The following is a 20902-nucleotide window of genomic DNA, read 5'->3' on the forward strand; positions in this document are numbered from 1 at the left end:
CTGCACCATGGATTGCTCTATCCTCTTTTCCACCATATCTTCCCAATCCAACAAGTAAAGTGGGAGAGGGATTGCCCTTCCACATTTATCAAAATAGTCATGAGAAGGAACCACTTTTTGGCTCTGCCCTAGATCTCCACACTATTTGAACCTTGGATGCAAGGTGGAGATTATCACATAGAAAATTTGTGTCAGGACAGATGCAAGTTGTAATCATCTGAAATATATCTTATTGCACTGCCATGAACCCTGGCAGTAGGCAGCCTGTATTCAACCCAGGCATCTCCGGGAGCTTTTCAAGAACTGGAGAATCCCATTCATTAAAAACTGCCAGAGAAGCCCAGGTTGGATATGGGCTGCCTACTGCCCAGGCTCCTGACCATGTGATAAAATCTGTTTATCCCAGCACAAATTTCCTTTTTGATAATCTCCTATGTTAAATATTGATCTGTAAACTCATGAATTGTCGCACAAGAATGTCTTATACAGTACTTTATGTGAAACACAGTTTTGGCTGGAACAATATCCCACACATTAAATGTAGAAATATCTAGTATGCTAGTAACTCATGAACAATAAAACAGGCTGGTTTGTGACCAAAAAAAAGTGTATGATAAAGGCCTAAGCTAATTGCATGCTGGGCAACTTGTTTATGCCAACAACAAAAAAGAGGGCAAAGATGGGATGAGAATACCAGACACTTAGCTCCTTGGGGGTCTCATTAGATCTTTGCTCAGTATTGCTTATTAGAAAGCAGTCTTAGCAGGTAACAGTTGTGGAGTTGCCTGTGGCTGACTCAAAATCCTATCTCAGCTGGGATCTCTGCAGCATACAGGCAATTTCAATGAAACTGAATAGAAAATATACATGTCTAAATGAGGAAACTAAAATAATATATTGTTTTCTTTCCCTTTGAACAGTTCTGTTGTTTGGAAAAAAAAATTTTTAATAAGCCTTTTCAAGCCAGTCATACGTGTAGTATCATTTAATAAATAATAATAAATTATTTATTATATCCAACCTGGGCTTCTCTGGCAGTTTTTAATGAATGGGATTCTCCAGTTCTTGAAAAGCTCCCGGAGATGCCTGGGTTGAATAAATCTTGGTTTAGAAAGTATAGTGGTCATTCAGCTACATGTTTTGCATTTCAGCAACAATATTACAGAATTCCCATCCCTCCATCAATTAATGTAATATTTACACTAAATTGATTGCTCCAAGAAAAAAAGAAAAAAACCATCTACCACCCTTCTGATGATAAATGACAAAGGTAGACCACTAAGGGAAGAGAACATGCACTTTAACTGCTGTGGCTCAATACTGTGGAATACTGGGATGTGTAGTTTGTTGTGGTACTAGAGCTCTCAAAGAGGGAAGGCTAAATAGCTAACAAAACTACAAAGCCACTTCCAGGGGCCAAAAAGGAGCACCGTTTTGGCACTCCTTTTTCGCTGTGGCTGGAAGCCTCGCGGTCTGGCCGCTGGGGCTTCCCGCCACAGCTAATGGCAGCGGCGGGAGAACGGCCGCTTGAGGGCAGTCTGTAACGCGCCTATAGCACTTTATAGGGCATAACCAACACTTTGGTTTCTGCCCAAGACAAGGTAACAGTCAGTGCAGCTGCTATAACAAGCAAGATGTATGCTCCCTGTAAGCAGCTAAAATCCAAAGAAACAAGACCTTGGTAAAAAGTATCAAGGTATTCCAGCCTAAAAGAAAAGAAAATTGTACACTCTTCCACTCCATGTAATTACTTAAGATTACATGGAATGTTAAATATGTGAGATGTGTGGAATGACCCAAATTTTAAATTGAAATATAATAAATGTTATGCTACTTTACTGTGCACTTTATTATTCTGCAGGCTCTGTATTTCAGCTTGCCCTAATAAGCACATTTTGTGGCTCTAAAGAGTGGATTAATTTCAGCTGATTAAGTTAAATAATGAAAAGTAACATTTTAGTGTAATTGCCTCAAAATGAAACCAATTTTGGTCATATAAAAAGATATAAATTGGTTAACAATATATGAAAAAATATCCAAAACATTTGGTTTATCCAAATAGTCTTTTTGGCAAAGTCAAATTGTAAATTTTAGCTGTAAGGTCAGTAGTCTACAGCCCATTCAGGTTTCTTCAATTACTGCATTTATCAGCCTATACAGGGCAGAGTGGGGGTGTGGCATCCATATGAAGCCCACTCAGACACTTGATGCCACCATCACATCGTGCACGCAACTATATGGCGGACGGTGCCACAGCACTCCTTTAGCACTGTGTCCAGATGGCGCAGTGCCAGAAGGAGCACCAGAGGATGCTGACACAGTGCTAAAGATGCCCTTTCCACAGCATAAAAAGGAGCTGCTTTTTGAAGCTCCTTTTTGTGCTGCAGAAATGCCAGATCAGGGCTGCAACATGTAGTTGCTGTGTCCCCAGTCCAGCACTGAAAGGGGCAGCCTGTTTAGCCCCTAAGTATCCAAACTGTACCTGAGGACTGCTGTCTAAGCATCACAAAGCTTTATAAGGGCTAAATGAGCTGGATGGCCACATCTCCTGGTTAGGCCAATTATCCGTTTGTAAAAATAACCTGCACTCTTATCCATTTAGTTAATGGATGAATCAAAACTTTTTAGCATTTATCTAAGAAAGTGCTGACAACTTTAAAGCAGTCACTCAGTTAGAAAGAAATTATTTATTACATAACAGACCACATAGAAAATAGCTCCAAAAACAAGTAAACAAACAGAATCTGACCAGTTAAGATTGTCATTCTGCTGTTTTGTTTTTTTTAAATCGTTATTTGGTTTTGTCTACTGACTAAAGTCAGTGCTGTTAATAAAAGGGTCTAGTTTTCTTGTTAAAAAGATTTTAAGAAAGAAAAGAAAACAAGTGAATATTTTTAAGTGTCAAGGAAGAACACTCCTACACTAACTTGCAACATTAAGGTAAACATCAACAACCATATCCTACATGAAAACATTTTATCAAAATTCTCATATATAGTACTTTATGGCGGGGGGGGGAGAGAAATGTATGGGTATTAAGATATGCCTGCCTTAACATACACATCTCCATTATATATTCTAATTTACTCTTAAGTTTTGTTTTAAAGTGTATTTTTTCCTTCTCTGAGAAAAATGAATTCCTATCGAAGCAAGTAGCATACACTTGATAATTTCATAGACCCATGGAAATGCAGAGTTGGATGGTACCTGAAGGACTAACCCTGCCAGTGTTGGAATCCAAGCTTACAGCATCCTTGACAGATGGCTATCTAACCTCTACTTAAAAATCTCTAGTGACAGTGTCCTCCACTTTCTAAGGCAATCTCTTGCACTATCTAAGAGGTCTTATGAGAAAGTGTTTAGTTGGAGTTTCCTTAATTTGAATACATTGCTTTGGATACTGTCCCCTGGAGCTGCTGAAAACAAACTCATCTATCTTCTATGTTGCAGCCCTTCAGAATTTTGAAGATGTATCACCACACAGCCTTTTCTTTGCCAGGCTAATCATACCAGCTTTCTCAATTATAGGGCTTGGTTTCTAGACCTTTTACCATCTTAGTTACATCTTACATACTGCAGCCTGTCACTATAATTCTTAAACTGAGCTGACGCAACACTCCAGACACAGTGCTCCAGATGGTCCACCTCAAGAGGCTTGTGGATCCAAATGGCTGTGAAGGAGTTTTATGATGTCTTGTCAGAAGATCCTGTTGATAGCTCTGTACACCTTTACATGGCGAAATAGCCAGGGTGGTGGACATGATCCCTCATGTACACTGGAGCCATGCTACCCCACTGGTATACAAAAGAGCCAGTGAATATGAAACAAGTGGCATAAAGAGCAAGGGTCCAGTAGAAGATCTACTCTGTGAAGGCAGCCACAGAGCCTACAAGAAGAGAATGCACATCATTTGACAGCCCACTGTGAAAAATGATAATACTTGCAGATGATATCATCTGGATCCACCTTGACTTGGTTGCTGTAGTTGATACAGGTCCTGTGGGTGCAAAGTTGGCACATTTGTTCAGTGTGATTGGATCCAATTCAGTTGTACAGCTTGGAGATGTCAACAGAATCCCTGAAAAGGTGAAACCACTACATGTGTATTGGATTCTTGCTATTTCAGTTTGTGCAGCTTGATGTTCTGGATATAATCCCTGAGGACATGAGAGCCACTACATACATGTTGGATGATTGGATCTTCTTACACAGGACCCAAGGTGCCTTTCTGGATCATGAGTGTGTGGACTAATAAGGAGAATGGTAAATATATTCTTACAGAAGATGTAGTGAAAAAGCCTTTGCTGAAAAAAGCCCTCCATAAGGTCCAGAATATTGGCTAATTACCACCTGGTCTTCAATATGACATTTTTAGGCATGGAACTGGAGTGCCCCAGTTCCAGGCTCTCTCTATATGAGAAGGATTATTATCATCTCATCTCAAGCCAGCCCGAGTGCTAAGATCAGCAGGAGATGGCTTTCTCTCAGTTCCACCACCTTCACAAGTGTGGTTGGTGAGGACTATGGAGAGAGCCTTCTCCGTGGCTGCTCCCAGACTATGTAATTCCCTGCCATGGAAGATCAGGTTGCTCCCCTCCCTGCTTTCTTTCTGCCGGCAGCTGAAGATATTTTTATTTAGACAGGTGTTTGGTGGGTAGATTTTATTTGAGTAATGTGGTGTGCTGTTTTTATGCTAAATGATCTTTACTGTTTTAAACAATGTTGTTTTTATTTTATGTTTTAATGTCAGTAGTATTTAATTTATTTTTTAACTTTTGTAATCAATATTTTAGCTTTGTCTTTTTAACATATTGTAACCCATCTTGAATCCCATTGTGGGAGAAAGTAGGGATATAAATCCTGGAAATAAAATAATAAATAAATAATCTAAATCAATTTCAATCAGGCCTAAGGGAAGGTAATGGGAAAGAAAGGTGACCAAATGCTGGATAACCTATGGAAGGAGCTGGATAAGAGGCGTGTCTATGTTAGTTCTAATGGTCCCCTTGGTGACTTTGATACCATCAGGCACAGCATCTTCTAAGGCATATCTCTGCAATGAGATTTGGAGACCTGATGAGATTAAAAAGCGGTGTTGGCGATTCATGTTGGATGCTTTGGCTGTTGGCCTTTTGTTCCCCATACTGTTTACAACAGACAGGAATCAATAGGAGAGAATCTATCTATCTATCTGAAGTATTTTGTCATGTGTATTGGGGTCCCGTGCCACCAGCATGCTAACGAGGTTCAACTCTCTACCCACTTTCAAGAAAGCCATATCATTGCTTGTGTTTCAGGAATGAGCTGGATGAGAGTAAGTAAACTGAAGCTTAATGCAGACAAAACAAAACTAATGCACCAGAAATGCCTATTCCAAGAGAGATCTGATCTTGGCATACACACACATGCTTTGGTAACATGCTGTCTGGACTACTGTAATATTATGATTACTATTGGTGGCATTTTGTTATAAACACTGCAGTCAGGAAAAGGTGGGATATAACTAAATAACAAGGGTGATGGCTGTCACGGTGAGTCCCACTCACCAAACTATTTTCCTATTGTGGCAGCCCCATGGGTTTTGTCATCCCACTGCTGCCACCAAATTATGTGATGAGAACTACCAAAACTTCTTATTTTCCCTTTTTAGAATTTATTTTCAGATGGTACTGTTAGCCAAACTGCATTTTTCTGAATTTTGGCATATGTGTGATATTCCACATGACCCCAGCTGGACCCTGCCATGCAGTCCACCATAATCCTCTGAGCGGTGGGACATGTACGCACTACACCCAGGTGAGGTCAGCTTCATGGGACCTTTTTAGAATGATACTCTTAGCCCAGCAGGTAGTTTGGGAGTTGTGAATGGGATCCCCATCACCTCCATAATCAGAAAAATGGGTGATGATTGTCTAGATGTCTCACCTGATGAGCCGGCTTAACTCCTTAACTCCTTTCCCATTTCCCTTGACTATTGTCAAACAAGATAACCTCACCCCATACAGACTAACACCTTTGCCCTCTGGCTAACTGTAGCACATAAAAACCCCTGGAAATCTTCCCTCAATGTGCTAGTTTGGAGTTCACGGGGACACTACATCACTGTGATCTCTAACCTAACTCCGGTACTTCCATTCAACCAATGCTCTCGGAATTGCTGTGTCTCACCCTACTTCATCTATAATAAATATCACCCATAGTTCTGGGTAAGAGAATGTTAAAACAGAAGGTTTATCTATCTACTCTTAGACCCACAATTCATCCTAAAAGTTATATTGTTAAGACCTTTAAATTCCACACTCAAGAATATGTAAGACACATGCAATTGTGATAAAAGAATATCTGTGCCCCTAAATATTTAAAAATTAAACATAGGTGAGAAGAAAAACTAATCCTAGCTATGCTCTTGCTTAATATCCTGCTTCTAAAAAGTGCACATTGCTGCACCAAGAGTTATATTATCATGATGTCACTAATCTAGGAAATTTTCTTTACCCAGATTCATTTTCTACACTTTCTAAAGCAAAACATTACATCTTGTGGCAGATGGACAGGACATAATTCTTTCTGTAAGTTTTGTGCCAGGCATTTTTATATTTGGAAAGATGACAGATTTTTAATTTGTGTTATGGAAATGCTGGTGAAATAATCAAAATGCTTATGTTGTGCTCCTTAATGTAGTTGTTGGCTAACGTAAAGGCACTAAATGGCAGCAGAATGCCATGTAAATATGGAACATTTCAGCCACATCCTTTTTCTAAAAAGCTGGAGCAAAAATATTTTTAAACTACTTCTAAAACTGTATGAATAATTGCAAAATACTAGCAAAAGAAAAGAGCTCATCTTCACATTGTATACTATGATAAATTCACTGCATTTCTATATGACAAGGGGAAAAGACTCTTTAAAATAATAATATCATTCAGCAATGATACTGTACCATCAATGAAAAGCCAGAGTTGACAAATCACCAGTGTACCAAGTTAACAGGCCCTACATACTGCTCTCAGCAAGCAGTGATTTTTGCTTTATTACTAATAACTGATCTAAAATGAACTGAAGCAAAAGATTACTCCCTGGTTGACTCTGCCAACCATTTTCAAAAGTACTAGTCTAAAATTTTCTGTCTCAGCTAAAGTCTCAAATAAATTGGTCTCCTTTGCACAGGGGAAAAAAACTAGACGGTATCACCAGCATTTATTTATTTCATTTTCATGCTCCCTGTCTCCCCAAAAGTGACTCATGGTAGCTCACAAAATAGCAAGAAACATTACAATCTACTGAATTTACAATTTCCAGAACACAGATAAAGTTTTAGAGCTATAAAATATGGAATGAGGCATGGTAGGAGAGTTATACTTTTGCATAAAAAATGAAGAATAACCATTAAGCATCAAAACTTATTATAGTAAGCAACTCATGGACATTTTCTCAAGACATCAGAGTGATCCCATAATGTGCTCCAAGTACACACACTGCAAGCAAAAGATCCCATATTAAGGCGGGCTACAGACGGGCAGGGAAAGACGTCTTGGATGTGTATTCAGCTCAATACGGAGCCTCCAGACGGCCCGCCCCGGGGGCGTGCTTCAGGTGTTGGAGCTTCCACACGGGGGGCAGTGAAGACGCCCCACCTGGGTCCATTTCGGACCCGGAGCTTTCATACGGCCGCCTCGGAGGACGCTGCAAAAAGAGAAGCAGCTTCCGCACGGGCGGCGCAAACCGCGGCTTTTTTTTTTCTTTTGCCGCATGAGAAGTGCGCAGCTGCGGCAGTCAGCCAGCAGCCGGCAAGTTCCCTTTTCCCAACTGCAAAGTGCGCATGTGCACCGTTAAAGGGCCCAGGTCCCTTTAAACTTTTTTCCCCGCCCTGCCCAAGAACAAAGGTGGCCTCCTGCCAGCTGGTGATCAGCTGGTGTTGGCATCCTTGCCCGCTTGCGCATTGCGAGTGCCACCACTGGCATCATGGATGCCTCCTCTCCTTTGTTCCCTGTGGTCTTAATGAAGCTGCAATGCACAGCCACAGCTGTCGCCGCTGCCACCGCCGTCTTCCCTGCCTCCTCTGCCCCCTCCGCCTCCATTGCCACTGCAATGGAGGTCCCATCATCCACCACCATGACAGCTGTAGACTTGGATGACAGCAGCAGTGATGATGATGATGGCACAGAACAGCGAACGGCAGCGGCTGCCATAGCGCTTCATATGGCTACTGTTGGCGGTGCCATGGCCCTGGCCAGAGTGGCACGTCTCCGCCGATGCTGGCAGGTCCCTGCATCGCACGACTTGTGGGACAACTTTGTCTCAACCATATGGTCTGACGAGCAATGGAGGCATTTCTTCCGAATGCCCCGTGCCCTCTTCCACAGGCTTGTGGGCATCCTGCGCCCAGAACTGGAGAAGGCAGACACAGTGATGAGGAAAGCCATCCCGGTGGAGAAGAGAGTGGCCATTGGTGTCTTTTCACTGGCACACAAATCCACCTATATTGTGACGGCAGCGCTGTTTGGGACTGGCGTTGCCACCGTGGGGGAGATCGTGGTGGAGTTTGCCCTGGCCATGGAGAAGCTGCTGCTGTCAAGGACCGTGTACCTGGGGAACGCACGTGAGGTAGGGACAGCCACACCACCTTCCCTTTAATCTTTGGCAGCCCTGTGGTATTCTGTGTCAAGTGTCACCCCCTCACTGTACATTTGCTGCTCTTGCTATGGTGCAGTTGCGCACCTGTAACATACTTGTCATCTCAATTCCTCTGTTTCTCTCCCTTCCTTTCCCCCACAGATTATGGATGCCTTTGGTCGCCGCGGCTTTCCACAAGTGGTTGGCCTCATGGACGGGTGCCACTGCCTGATCATACCACCCTTGGGGCTGAGGAATGCCTATGTCAACAGAAAGGGCTCCTATTCTGTCATCCTGCAAGGGACATGTGACCACACAGGAAGATTCGTGGACGTGGAGCTCGGGTGGCATGGGTCAGCACACGATGCCAGGGTGGCACGGAATTCTCTCATCTACGAGGCCATGGAGGCTGGCATCTATGTGCAAGGGAACCCCAGCATCAACATCAGAGGCCAGCAGATCGGGCCCCTGATACTGGCTGACTCTGCCTACCCCATTCGGAAATGGCTCATGACACCCTTTAAGACCCCACGCACTCCCAGACAGAAGATCTTCAACAAGAAGTTGAATCGCGTCAGGGGGGCCGTGGAAAGATCGTTTGGCAGATTGAAGGCGAGATGGCGCTGTCTCACTGCCCCACTCCTGGTGGTAGAGGAGAACGTGGTGCCCATCCTGGTATCATGTGTCATTCTGCACAACATCTGTGAGACCAAGGGCAGGGTCCTGGATGAGGGCATGCGATATAGGCGCCGTTTTGTGCTGCCCGCCCCGGCACCAATCACAAGGGATGAAGAGAATGCCAAGAAGTCAGCAGGGGAGGCTGTGAGGGATGCCCTGGCAGATTTTTTCCTGACAAGGAGAATCTGAAGGATGGCTCCTGTGCCATCATCTGTGATGTCAGAGTGCATTGTACTGTAATAGCATAAGCACATGAATAAATGTATCCCATTATCCACAGTTTGAGTCTGCCTATCATTCCTGATCTGTGCTGTGGGCATGTTTTGCCACGTGCCTGAGGGGGACACACACAAACACACACATACAAAAGGTCTCCTGGCGCCTGTTTTCCTGGGTGAAAAAGATACATCAGCTCCAACTGCCAATTGCCCCTTTGACAATGTATCAATCTCCCTCAAATTCAAGCTTTCCTAATGGCCCATTTGAATGTATCAATGGGGTACTCAGAGGGCATCTATTGGGGGAAAGATTCAAACTGCTCCTCTGAAAGCTTTCATTGGCCTAGGACCACCGTGGCCTAACGGCCCAGAGCCACAGGTGCCCATATATACCCGTGCGCAACTGTGAAAGACCCCAGGACGGCGATCAACATGGCAGAGCCACGCAGGAGGGTCCCGGTCCGAATCGCCTACTGGACCGATGAAGAGGTCGGGATCCTCCTGGACTCCCTGATGCCACAGGCAGCCGCGAGGAGGGTGATGGCCAGCACCAACAAGCCCAACCGGGGGCATTTCCTCGAGGCATCTCGTGCCCTCCGAAACCGAGGGTTTCAAAGAACGCTGCACCAATGTAGAGTTAAATTTAAAACTCTGAAGGCAGCGTTCTTCGAAACCCTTGAGGATTTCGGAGAGGCGCCCCCGGTTGACAGGCAGCCACCATTCTTCTCGCGGCTGAAGGACCTGTGGATCAGGGGAGATCGGCCCAGACCGGAAGATCGCCGTCCTCCAGGTAAGCCAGAGCTCTTGCCATGCCCTGTCCTCCCCTCCTTGACCCTTCCCTTGCCCTCTTCTCCTTCCTGCATGGTGCCAATGCCATCCGTCCTCTTCCCTTCTGCAGGCGTGCGGCCGAGGCGGAGGCGGAGGGAGGGAGGGCACCCTGCCAGGTCGCCCTCTCCACCATCCTCGGGGGACGAGGATGTCCCCGAGGGTGGGCCACAGCCAGGACCAGCTGCTGTGGCCCCTCCGCAGCCAGAGCAGGCTCCTCTGGCGGAAGGTAGGTCCCCAGGGTGAGGGGTGGGGGTTGCCTGCCTGCAGCCCCCACGACACTTGTGCCCTTATCTGCCATGCCAGCATGGTAACTTGGGCCTTTCCTTCCCCTTTTGCAGGGCTTCATGTCCTTGCTGCTGCCGCCGTCGCGCAGGAAGAGGAGCCTGGGCCGAGCCGCCGCCTGCCAGGACAGCCAGGGCACTTGGCCCTCGATGCCAGTGCCCTGGATCGTGTCCTCCAAGCCCGGCAGCAAGGTAAGTGTAGTGGTGAACCCAGGGAAGGGAGTGGGGGCACCCAGAAACCCTGCCTGTGGGAGTGGGTGATGGGCTCCACAGGCTGATCCTAACCATCCTCTTTCTTTTCCCCCCACAGAGAACCGGACGGAGAGGAGGTTCGCTGCTATCGAAGCAAAGGTGGACAAGCTGGCAGAGAAAGTCTCCTCCATGGAGGAGACTCTCCAGGAACTCCTCCGCCGGCTGCCCGCCCCACCGCCTCCTCCCCCTCCCTGAAGCAGCTTCCCTTCCCTGCCCCCTCTGCCATCCCCCCTTCACCACCCCCCTTCACCCTCCCCCTTCCTTTTGTATATATGTACATAGTGAAAACAATTTATTGTTATTGTTAATAAAAAAGTTTATTTTTAAAAAAAAAATTTGTGTGGTTAATTATGCGCAACTGCGGCGGTGTGGCTGTGAGTGTGAATGAGATAGCTTAGGCGCAACTGTGCAGTCTAAAGCTAAGCAGGAGTGGTGTGAGGTAGCAATCTCCAAACTCTGTCCTCCCAGGCATTTGGACTTCATGTCCCAGAATCCCAGACCACAGGGCAAGGTGGCTGGGGATTCTGGGAGATTAAGTCCAAACGCCTGGGAGGACAGAGTTTGGAGATTGCTGGTTTGGGGACCAGTGAGCCAGGCATGGTGGGAGGAGAGAACAGGAAGGGTAGAATAGGGTAGATGGGCTGGGAGGGAACACATGCCCTGGGAGGCGAAATGATGTCTTTATGGGACATCATGGGACCTAGTGCCTTTTCAGTGCTCCCTGCCCCTTGATCCCAGGCCCAGGCCCCCTCTAGTTGCCCTTTGCCTTTGGGGGCGGGGTGTGGGCGGTGGGACTGCCACTGACTGACTGAAGAGGCTGGAGGATGGGCCAGCCAGAGGCTGCTGAGCCGGTTCCACCTCCATGGCAACTGCCTGCTCCTCAGCTGGAGGGACTGCTCTTGCTGGGGGCTCCTGTGGCCCTACTTCTTCCTCCACGACCCTGGGGACAGCAGCCCTGCCTCTTCCACCTCTTGCTGGGGGCTCCTGCTGCTCAACCCCTTCCTCCACGACCCTGGGGACAGCAGCCCTGCCTCTTCCACCCTGCTCCCTACGTACCCTTCTGCGTCTCGGGCCACCCTGCCCTCCCCTCATGACCTCCAGCATTTGCCCCATCAGAACAGTCTGCGCTTCCATGCTGGTGTTGAGTCGCCTCTGCTCCTGGACTGTGGTCTCATGATGTTGGTCTGACCTCTCTAGTGCTGTCTCCTGGTTCTGAACGCCCCTCAGTTGAACTTCCAGTGCCCTTTCCATGAGCTCCCTGCGGGACTGTCTGCTCCTCTCCCTTTCATCACAGGCTCGCTGCGCCTGCTGCATCAGTGCTGTCATTTTCTCTTCTGAGCAAACCTTGAGCACATCCACAGCTGCCACAGTTCTAGTAGCTGCTGACGGACGGACCCTTTTCTTCTTGGTGGCAAGGCGCTCCTCTGCTGACATGGCAGCTATGGGATTAGCTGCAGGAGGTTCTCCTTCTCCTTCTTCTTCTTGTTCTGCTTCAGTTCGTCCTCCTACTATGGGACATACAAGCAGAGAGTCATAGAAGCCTACAGTTAGCAGAGACCCTGAGGTTCATCTAGACCAACCCCATTCTGCCATGCAGGAACTCTCACTCAAAGCTGTGGCAAAGGGTGGAGCTTCAAACTAAGGGCGTTGGGAAAGGACAGATTTACATGCAAGGGAGGGGTGCCTTAGGAATGTGGGACACATGCAGGACATGACCATGCCAGGGACACTCACAATCCTACTTGCACAGCAACCTTGCAAACATACCAGCACAGTAAGCAGTGAATGAGACATGCCACAATTGCGCAGTTGAGCCATGCATTTATAAACAAAAATATAAGGTTTACCTTGCATACTCTCTTCGGTCTCACTGCCATCGCTGGCGGGTGCACTGGCCCGAGAGAGAGGTGAACGGTCACGGTAGCTGCTGGTCGTGGAAGAGGATCCAGCACGAGATGGTGGTCTCCTTCTGGAGCTCCCAGCCTCAGCAGACATTCGTCTGAGCACGGCACGGGGGTCCAGAAATCTCTGGCTGCTGGAGGAATCACCTGAGTCGGGGTGTTCCTCCTCCTCCTCCTCCTCCTGCTCCTCACCTATATGACAAGGGACAAGGGTCATCTCTGGCCTGTGCCTACCCTGGGGCCACATCTTCCCCTTGTCCCATTCCCCCCTGCCTTCCCCCCAGGGGCCCTGGCACATCTTACCCTGACGAGGCATCAAAAGGTCTTGGGCACATTCAAGCTCCGGGGTCTGCTCCTGCTCCTCCTCCACCACCACAGGCTCGGCTCTGGCTGGCTGGCCCGCCGGGACCCTCACGCGCTCCCCACTGGTGGCTAGTCTGTGGGGTCTGATGCTTCCATCACTTTTGATGAAAGCATGCAGCTCCTTGTAAAAGGGCGGGGGGGCGCCCTTTGTAGTACCTTTAGCCAGGGCATCTCTGTATTGTTTGTATTGAGATTTCAGCGACTTGCATTTTCGGCGACACTCCTCCAAGGTTCTGTTGTGGCCCTTGACTTTCATGGCTTCTTCCACTTCTCGATATGTGTCAGCATTCAGGTAGGACTGCTCCAGTTTCTGCAAAATATTTGGCTGGGACCATATAGCTATCAGGTCAGCCGTCTCAGTATGAGACCAAGACGTCCCCCTGCCTTTTTTCGGGGTGCTGGTGGATGGCTGTGCCATCCTGCCTGGTGGCAAAGGGGAGCCGCCACACAGCTGTGCCAGGAGCAGCCGAACTGTGCCCGTTCCCAGGTGAAAATGGCGCAGGAATGTGTGTAGGGGGTCACTTTAAATCCCAAACTTTCCCTTATCACTTTCTACAACCAAAACATCCGCCGGCAAAACTTACAACTTCCCGCGATTCTAGCAACGCATGCGCACAAGTGGCTCTAGGGTTAGGGTTACGAGGCTTAAAATGCGCCGCAGCTGTGCCGCAGCTTCCACAGCTGCATGGCAGCGGACGTTGCAATTTAAGCTTGACTGCAAACCACGCATGTCCCGGACCCCGACCCATTATGCGACGCAGCTGACACGGAGCTTTTAAACCGGCAACTTATATTTGCGGCGTAGCAATTCTGACGTATCGGTGCAGGGGCTTACAGACGGAGATGCGCACGTACGCCGCAAATCAAAAAGAAGCGGAAAAAAGCAGCACCTTTTTAATGCCGCTTCTTCCCGCTTGAGGCGTGCGGGGGGCGTGTTCATGACGGCATTCAGGGAAAGCCCGTCTGAAGGCTCTACCTTCATGACGTCATGAGTACATCCCTTTTTGCCCGTCTGTAACCCGCCTAAGTCTCATCATTTTAAAGTATTAGTTATGAAACCTTGGAGAGCTGTTAGACAATGCAGAGCTAATTGGGCCATTTGCCCCACTTACTATTAGGCAATTTCCTATGTATGACAGTCAAAGCAGATTTTAATCTGAATCCAAGAGGAGCATATGAAACTAATTTTCTTCTTATTCCACTATACAGAGCACAGGTGAACACTCAGTCAAATCCTAGTTTCATGGAAAACAAATGATATTCCAGTTGAACTGCTACAATCCACGCAAATAGAAGCAACGTTAGTGTTAACTTATATATGTCAATAAATATGGAAAACAAAATGGTCAGCAGCAGACTGAAAATGATCAATATATATCCACAACAAGGAAACACAAAAGAATGCAGCAACTATAGGACCATAGCATTAATTTTCCATGCAAGCAAAATTATGCTCTAAATTCTGCAATACAGACTCAAATCAGAGAAAAATCCCAGAGGTGCAAGCGAGGTTCAGAAAAGGAAGAAAGGAAGCAGCACTAGGAATCACACCGCAAACATATGATGACTAATGGAGCATATCAAGGAATTACAGAAAAATATCATCATGTGATTTAGAGACTGCTATAGCAAAGCATTTGACTGCACAGATCATGAAAAGTTATGGATGGCTCTTAAAGACATTTGAGTACCAAAACATCTGATAGTCCTGATGAGAAATTTGTACTGTTACAAGTACAAGAGGCTACTGTTAGAGTGGAATATGGAGAAACATAATGGTTCCCAATTGGCAAAGGGGTCAAGGCAAGACTTCTATCACCCTATTTGTTCAACTTGTATGTTGAAAATATCACATGAACAGGAGGCTTAGACTCAGAAGAAGGAAGAATAAAGATAGGAGGAATGAACATCAACACTCTAAGGTATGCTGATGATACCATACTACTAGCAGAAAATATCATGGAACAATTATTAAGGAAGTTCAAAGAAGAAAATGCAAAGGTAGGCTTACTACTGAACATAAAGAAAACAAAAATAATGACCATGGAGGATCTGCATAAATTCAACCTACACAATGAGGAAATCAAAATAGTTTAAGGTTTCCCATACCTTGGATCAAACATTGATCAGAAAGGAGACTGCAGTCGAGAAATCAGAAAAAGACTAAGAATAGGAAGGGCAGCTATGAAATTACTGGACAAGATCCTAAAGTGTAAAGATATACAACTGAGCACTAAAGTTAGAATCGTCCAATCCATTGTATTCATAGAATCATAGAGTTGGAAGATACCACAAGGTCTATCCACTACAGCCCCTGCCATGCAGGAAATCATAATCAAACTATCCCTGACAGATGGCCATCCAGCCTCTGTTTAAAGACTCCAGAGGAGGAGATTCCACCAGTATCTGAGGGAGTGTGTTCCACTGTCAAACAGCTCTTACTGTCAGGAAATTCCTCTTAATGTTGAGCTGGAATCTCTTTTCCTGTAGCTTGCATCCACTGGAGCAGCAGAAAACAGGCTTGATCCATCATCAGTGTGACACCCCTTCAAATACTTAAACAGAGCTATCATATCACCCCTTAACCATCTCTTCTCCAAGCCATACCCAGCTCCCTACATCTTTCCTCATAAGACATGGCTTCCAGACCCTTCACCATTTTGATTGCCCTCCTCTGGACACGTTCCTATTTGTCAACATCCTTTTTGAATTGTGGTGTGCAGAACTGGAGACAGTATTCCAGGTGAGGCCTGACCAAAGCAGAATATAGTGGCACTATTAACTCCCTTGATCTAGACACTATACTATTATTGATGCAGCCTAAAATAGCATTGGTCTTTTTAGCTGCCTCATAACACTGCTGACTCATGTTCAACTTGTATTCTTCATCACCATGTATGGATGTGCGAGATGAACAGTGAAGACAGTGGAGAAAGCAGAAAATCAACTCATTTGAGATGTGATTCTGGAGGAGCAAAAAAGAAAAACAAATGGGTCCTTGAACAGACCAAGCCTGAAATCTCCCTAGAAGCCAAGAAGATCAAATTGAGGCTGTTGTACTTTGGACACATCATAAGAAGGCATGACTCATTAGAAAAGACAGTAAAGCTAGGAAAGGTAGCTGGTAGTAAAAAGAGGAGAGGCCCACACAGCAGATGGATAGACTCAATTAGGACAGACATGTATCTGAATTTACAGTTCCTAAGCAGAGCAGTGGAAGGTAGGTGATGTTTGAGGTGTCTCATCCATGGGGTTGCCATCAGTCAGGGATGACTCGAAGGTGGTTAACAACAACAACAACAACAACAACAACAACAAGTGGGGCTTGAGGGAAACTGGACATAAAGCAAGGAATTTAGATGAATTCACTCTTATTAGTCCTAGACAATCTACTGTTCTCCTTATCTGCTAGTTCCAAAGTTATAGAAGGTTGAATAGTTTAACATTAAAGAGCATTAACAATATAAAAAGCACAGGAATACCTAACCCTGAGGTAATATTTGGAAAGGGTTTGGTAATACATGGTCCTTAGACTGAATGCTGCCCACCCACACCCCCATCAGAGCAGTGGGATTGGAGACTTTCTACAACCACCTGCTCAGATTACAAACTAAAGCTGTCTTTTGCAAAACTGCACAACTTCATCCTCCTCCTATTCCTTGTCTGTCATTATTGTCCTTATATGGACATTTTTGGAGACACACTGTTTGAATACCTGCTCACTACTGTTGCTAATATTCAGCCCACATTAATTCTACATCTGAGAATACAAAATCATATCCTTCTCATGCAGTTCCTTCACCAGAAAGTGAAGTAAGCTGTTATAAGTCATATTTATTAATGAGGGCCTGTGTCTGGAAAAAAGTGACTTGCCCAGACTGCATAATTAATTTGTGATTTAAACTGAAAATCTGGCAGAGACTTTCCAGTCCTGGGGTCTCCAGACGTTGCTCTACCTAAATGGTCATTTTCTCCTGACTAATGGGCATCCTGCTTGGGGATGATGGAAACTATATTCTAAGAACATCTGAAGATCCCAGATCTGAACGATGGTTTAGCAACTAGGAAAAATTAAATGTCATCCTTCTGCAACATGATGCCTTTCCACCAGACAAACATGCATTATTGAAAAGAGAAGCCCACTTATAAAACCCCAACATATCCTAGTACTGCAGAATTCATTTGCCACTCATGCAATCTTTACTCATATTTTCAGCAATGCGGTTTTAAAAAGAAACTAGTAGAGGCAGGGGGTGGGGTGGAAACAAGCACTGTAGAGATAAAATCTCCAAAGCACAGAGAAGATTATATGAAATCAGCACATGCTATGTTAATAATTATTACCTAAATTTATCTTGCATGACAAAGCAGTTCATATTGTTTAGGGACACAGTTTCACAGAAGGATTAGTTCATCTGAGGTATACAGCTTATGTGATTTAGAAGATATTTTAACATTAGTGTGAAGAGATTACAATGTGTGTGTGTGTGTAGTTCCTTTAATTTACCAAAATACTGGTAAGGAGACGAGAAGGGAGAATTTATATAACACAGACAGCAGCTGGGAATATGAAATTTCCAAGTATCTTGATTATAATGTAAAAACAAGGAACATATCCATTACAACCATTCTTTGAAAAGAGCACATAACTATATTAAGTATATCCATCACCATATGAACCAGAATGTGTAAATCAAATCTCTTGTGTGTGTTCATATACTATGGATATTTACTTTTTAGAACTCTGAGACTTAGGTCTATGAAATTCCTTGATGCAGTTGCAATGTACTTCTTTAATATAGTAGATAAGGCTTACTGCTATAAAAACTTTCACTATCGCCACAAAAATAAGCTCCTTGTACCTTACAGAACCTTGGTTCCTATGGCATAGCCATGTGATTGACACCACCACTAGAGACAAATCTTTAAAATGAACATATTAAGAAATTTAGTAAAGGAACTATTTACATAAGGGGATAAAATGTCACTGTTCAAATAACAGCTTGAAGATTGCTTAAATGTACTTAGCTTAAATATCCAAAGTTTCATTTGTAATTCACAAGAAAGTCTTTGCAGCTAAATAAATTCTCAGTAGTTTTTCTCTCAGAACATATTCCCTTGACCTCCACCTCAAACAATTTCTCACAATTGGGAAGATAGCTCTTAGGATCTTCCTGTTGCTCCTGATAGTGAGGGTGCTTCTTTTTCTAGGACTACTTGCTGAAGTTCTCTCTTCTCAGACCTCAGAAACCTTCTAGCACTGGTCGCTCAAGTAGGGGGCTCTTGATGCCTATTTGAAGGTTCACCAAATCTTAACAACACAGTTTCCGACTCTCCTTAGTAACAACTCTGGTCTCCAGGTCTTCTACAAAAAGATTTGAGCATGGTATAAGACCAGCTCTTTTCAGCAATGATGCCAGTCACTGTAGACACAAGCTCTTCTCTAGAATTATAGGATCACAGAGTTGGAAGAGTCCAAACCCTTGCCATGAAGGAAATACACATCAAAACACTCCTGACCGATAGGCATCTAGCCTCTGTTTGAGTTCCTGCAAAGAAAGAGACTCCACCACTCTCCAAGACAGTGTGTTCCACTGCTGAATAGCTCTTATCAGCAGGAAGTTATTCCTAATATTTAAGTAGAATCTCTTTTGCTGTAGATTCAATCCCCTGCTCCAAGTCTCCGGAACAACAGAAAACAAGCTTTTTCTATTTGCAATATGACATCCCTCCAAATATTTATACAGGGCTATCAGATCACCTCTTAACTTTCTCTTCTCCAGATTAAGATACCCAGCTCCCTACGTTACTCCTCATAGGGCATGATTTCCAAATCCTTCACCATTTTTGTCACTCTCCTCTGGACACACTCCACCTTCTCAACATCCTTTATGAATTGTTGTGACCCAAACTGGACACAATATTCCAGGTGAGGTCTGACCAAAGCAGTTAACCAACTGTCAAACCATCTGTTTTAACTGTAACTGTAACTGCTAACTAACTGTAAACCTTCTGCAATCACCTACAAATAGATTTTCCAATTGTTGTGGTTATGATTTGCCTGAAATAAGGTCAGGACAAGGGAGAACCAGCAGTAGGGAGAGATAAGCAGGAATATTTTTAAAAACATCTGAGAAAGTGAGACAGCAGATGATTAAATGGGGTTACCTCTGTCAGATGGGACAGTTGGAAGGTGTGCAGTACAAGAGCTAGAAAGATGCTGCTTTGTTGCACTTAGATATATTAATGGGATAACAATGCTTCAGGTGTTTTGGTAATGTGTTGTGTGCATGATATAAACTGGGACAATGACTTAAATAAGGGACATTCACCCCATTTTAATAAGAGTATGGGTTATTTTGCATATTATGATGAAATAATATATATTATATAAATTCCTGATGTGTCCACGTTACCACATCTTAGGGCAAAAATGGCCTAAATGGTCCTGAGCCCTACTATATGCCGGAGGTGCCACTATTCAGTGGCATTGCCCACACAGGGGTAGGGGGGGTAGGGATGACATGTGGGTGTCTGAGCGCCCACACATCTCAGCAAGGAAGCGGTGCAGTAAGGGCTGCAATGCAGCCCTTATGATTCTGCAAAATAGGAGCCTCTCTTGGCATGGTTACCACTCCGTTTGGTTGTTGCGGTAACACTGCATAGCAAAAAGGGGCAGCATTTAAACGCCTGTCTGTACTACCCCTAAGAATGGCCTCTTCCTACCTCCTTTACTGTATTGGGAGGAAGACGGGATATAAATAAATATAACAACAATAACAACTTGCTTTCCCAATGCATTTATTTAAAAGTATTAGTTTTGCATAAAGGGGATACTTCTCTTCTCCTGCAAAATAAAAATCTGTCTCTACCCCAACCAATTTCTTTACACAGATGACAGACAAGCAGTTTATAGATATATATCTATAAACAGATTTTGTGTGAACACATACAAATGTATCCAGTTTTCTGATTAACATGTTTGTTAAGGACTTTGCCATGGCCACTCCAAAATATCCTGAAACTTCAGCTATCATTCTATGCAAAAGATTTTGTTTGTCAAGGGTATAGAATGAAGTATAGAATGGAAGTGTCAGTTACTTATATTTCTTGCATATTGTTGATATGTATAGTATCTTCAGCATACTTGTTGGTGTTGTTGTGTGGCTTCAAGTCATTTCTAGATTATGGCCAATCTAAAGCAAACCTATCACATGGGTTGCTTGGCAAGATTTGTTCTGAGGTAGTTTGCCTTTGCAGGAACACTGCATGTCTACTTCCATTTCAGAATCTATATATCACAAGCCTTCATCTGACATGAAAAGTTTCATTCAACATATATAACATGTAAAATGGGATGCAAAAGTTAGAAATTCTGAGATGCAAAACACTCTCAAAATAACGATATACAAACAATCATGCAAATATACACAAAGTTTAAGGTCATATCCCATACAGCACTGAACAGGTAATTAATTTTTCAAAAAGCCTCATGGAGGGAAACACATGTGGCACAGTTGGGGATGCACATGAGAGGGTTGTAACACACTCCACAGGGGATTTTGCTTCCTTCAATTCATTTCAGCATTCACTGCTAGAAATATTTATTTATTTTGTTTATTGAAATGTTTATACCAAATCCTGTATCACAAGATCTCAGACTGGCATTTCATAAAATCTATTTAATGAATATAAAACAATGTGAAATAGTAAAAACTAATTTAGACAGATTAAAAGCATAATGGTTAAATAAGTTAAAATAAGACA

The 20902-nt window shown here is 44.4% G+C and overlaps 4 protein-coding genes across 6 annotated transcripts in view; 2 read left to right on the plus strand and 2 right to left on the minus strand.

Moving 5' to 3' along the window:
- LOC149321331 (contactin-3-like) overlaps positions 1–20902 on the minus strand; it is a 251310-nt gene that overhangs the window by 207922 nt on the left and 22486 nt on the right. The window lies entirely within an intron of this gene.
- On the plus strand, positions 7596–9857 carry LOC149321332 (uncharacterized). Its single transcript, XM_089511121.1, has 3 exons — positions 7596–8605; positions 8777–9289; positions 9843–9857. Exons 1-3 carry the CDS (start codon positions 7964–7966, stop codon positions 9855–9857), a joined length of 1170 nt encoding a protein of 389 aa, XP_089367247.1. The 5' UTR covers positions 7596–7963.
- LOC149321333 (uncharacterized) lies at positions 9663–11138 on the plus strand. The gene is made up of 4 exons (XM_089519695.1): positions 9663–10300; positions 10409–10564; positions 10677–10811; positions 10930–11138. Exons 1-4 carry the CDS (start codon positions 9943–9945, stop codon positions 11064–11066), a joined length of 786 nt encoding a protein of 261 aa, XP_089375821.1. The 5' UTR covers positions 9663–9942; the 3' UTR covers positions 11067–11138.
- Positions 11427–13936, minus strand: LOC149321334 (uncharacterized). Of its 2 annotated transcripts, XM_089495968.1 has the most exons (3): positions 13076–13936; positions 12719–12964; positions 11427–12379 (listed from the first exon to the last, which is right to left on the minus strand). In XM_089495968.1, the coding sequence occupies exons 1-3, from the start codon at positions 13551–13553 to the stop codon at positions 11583–11585; spliced, it is 1521 nt and encodes a 506-aa protein (XP_089352094.1). In that variant the 5' UTR covers positions 13554–13936; the 3' UTR covers positions 11427–11582. The 2 variants fall into 2 exon arrangements, with proteins under 2 accessions (XP_089352094.1, XP_089352030.1); XM_089495904.1 differs by having other exon boundaries at positions 12719–13936.

This window comes from Sceloporus occidentalis, unplaced genomic scaffold (assembly GCF_023333645.1).
Source record: "Sceloporus occidentalis isolate IW3139 unplaced genomic scaffold, rSceOcc1.0.p SCAF_1, whole genome shotgun sequence".
Lineage (NCBI taxonomy): Eukaryota > Metazoa > Chordata > Lepidosauria > Squamata > Phrynosomatidae > Sceloporus > Sceloporus occidentalis.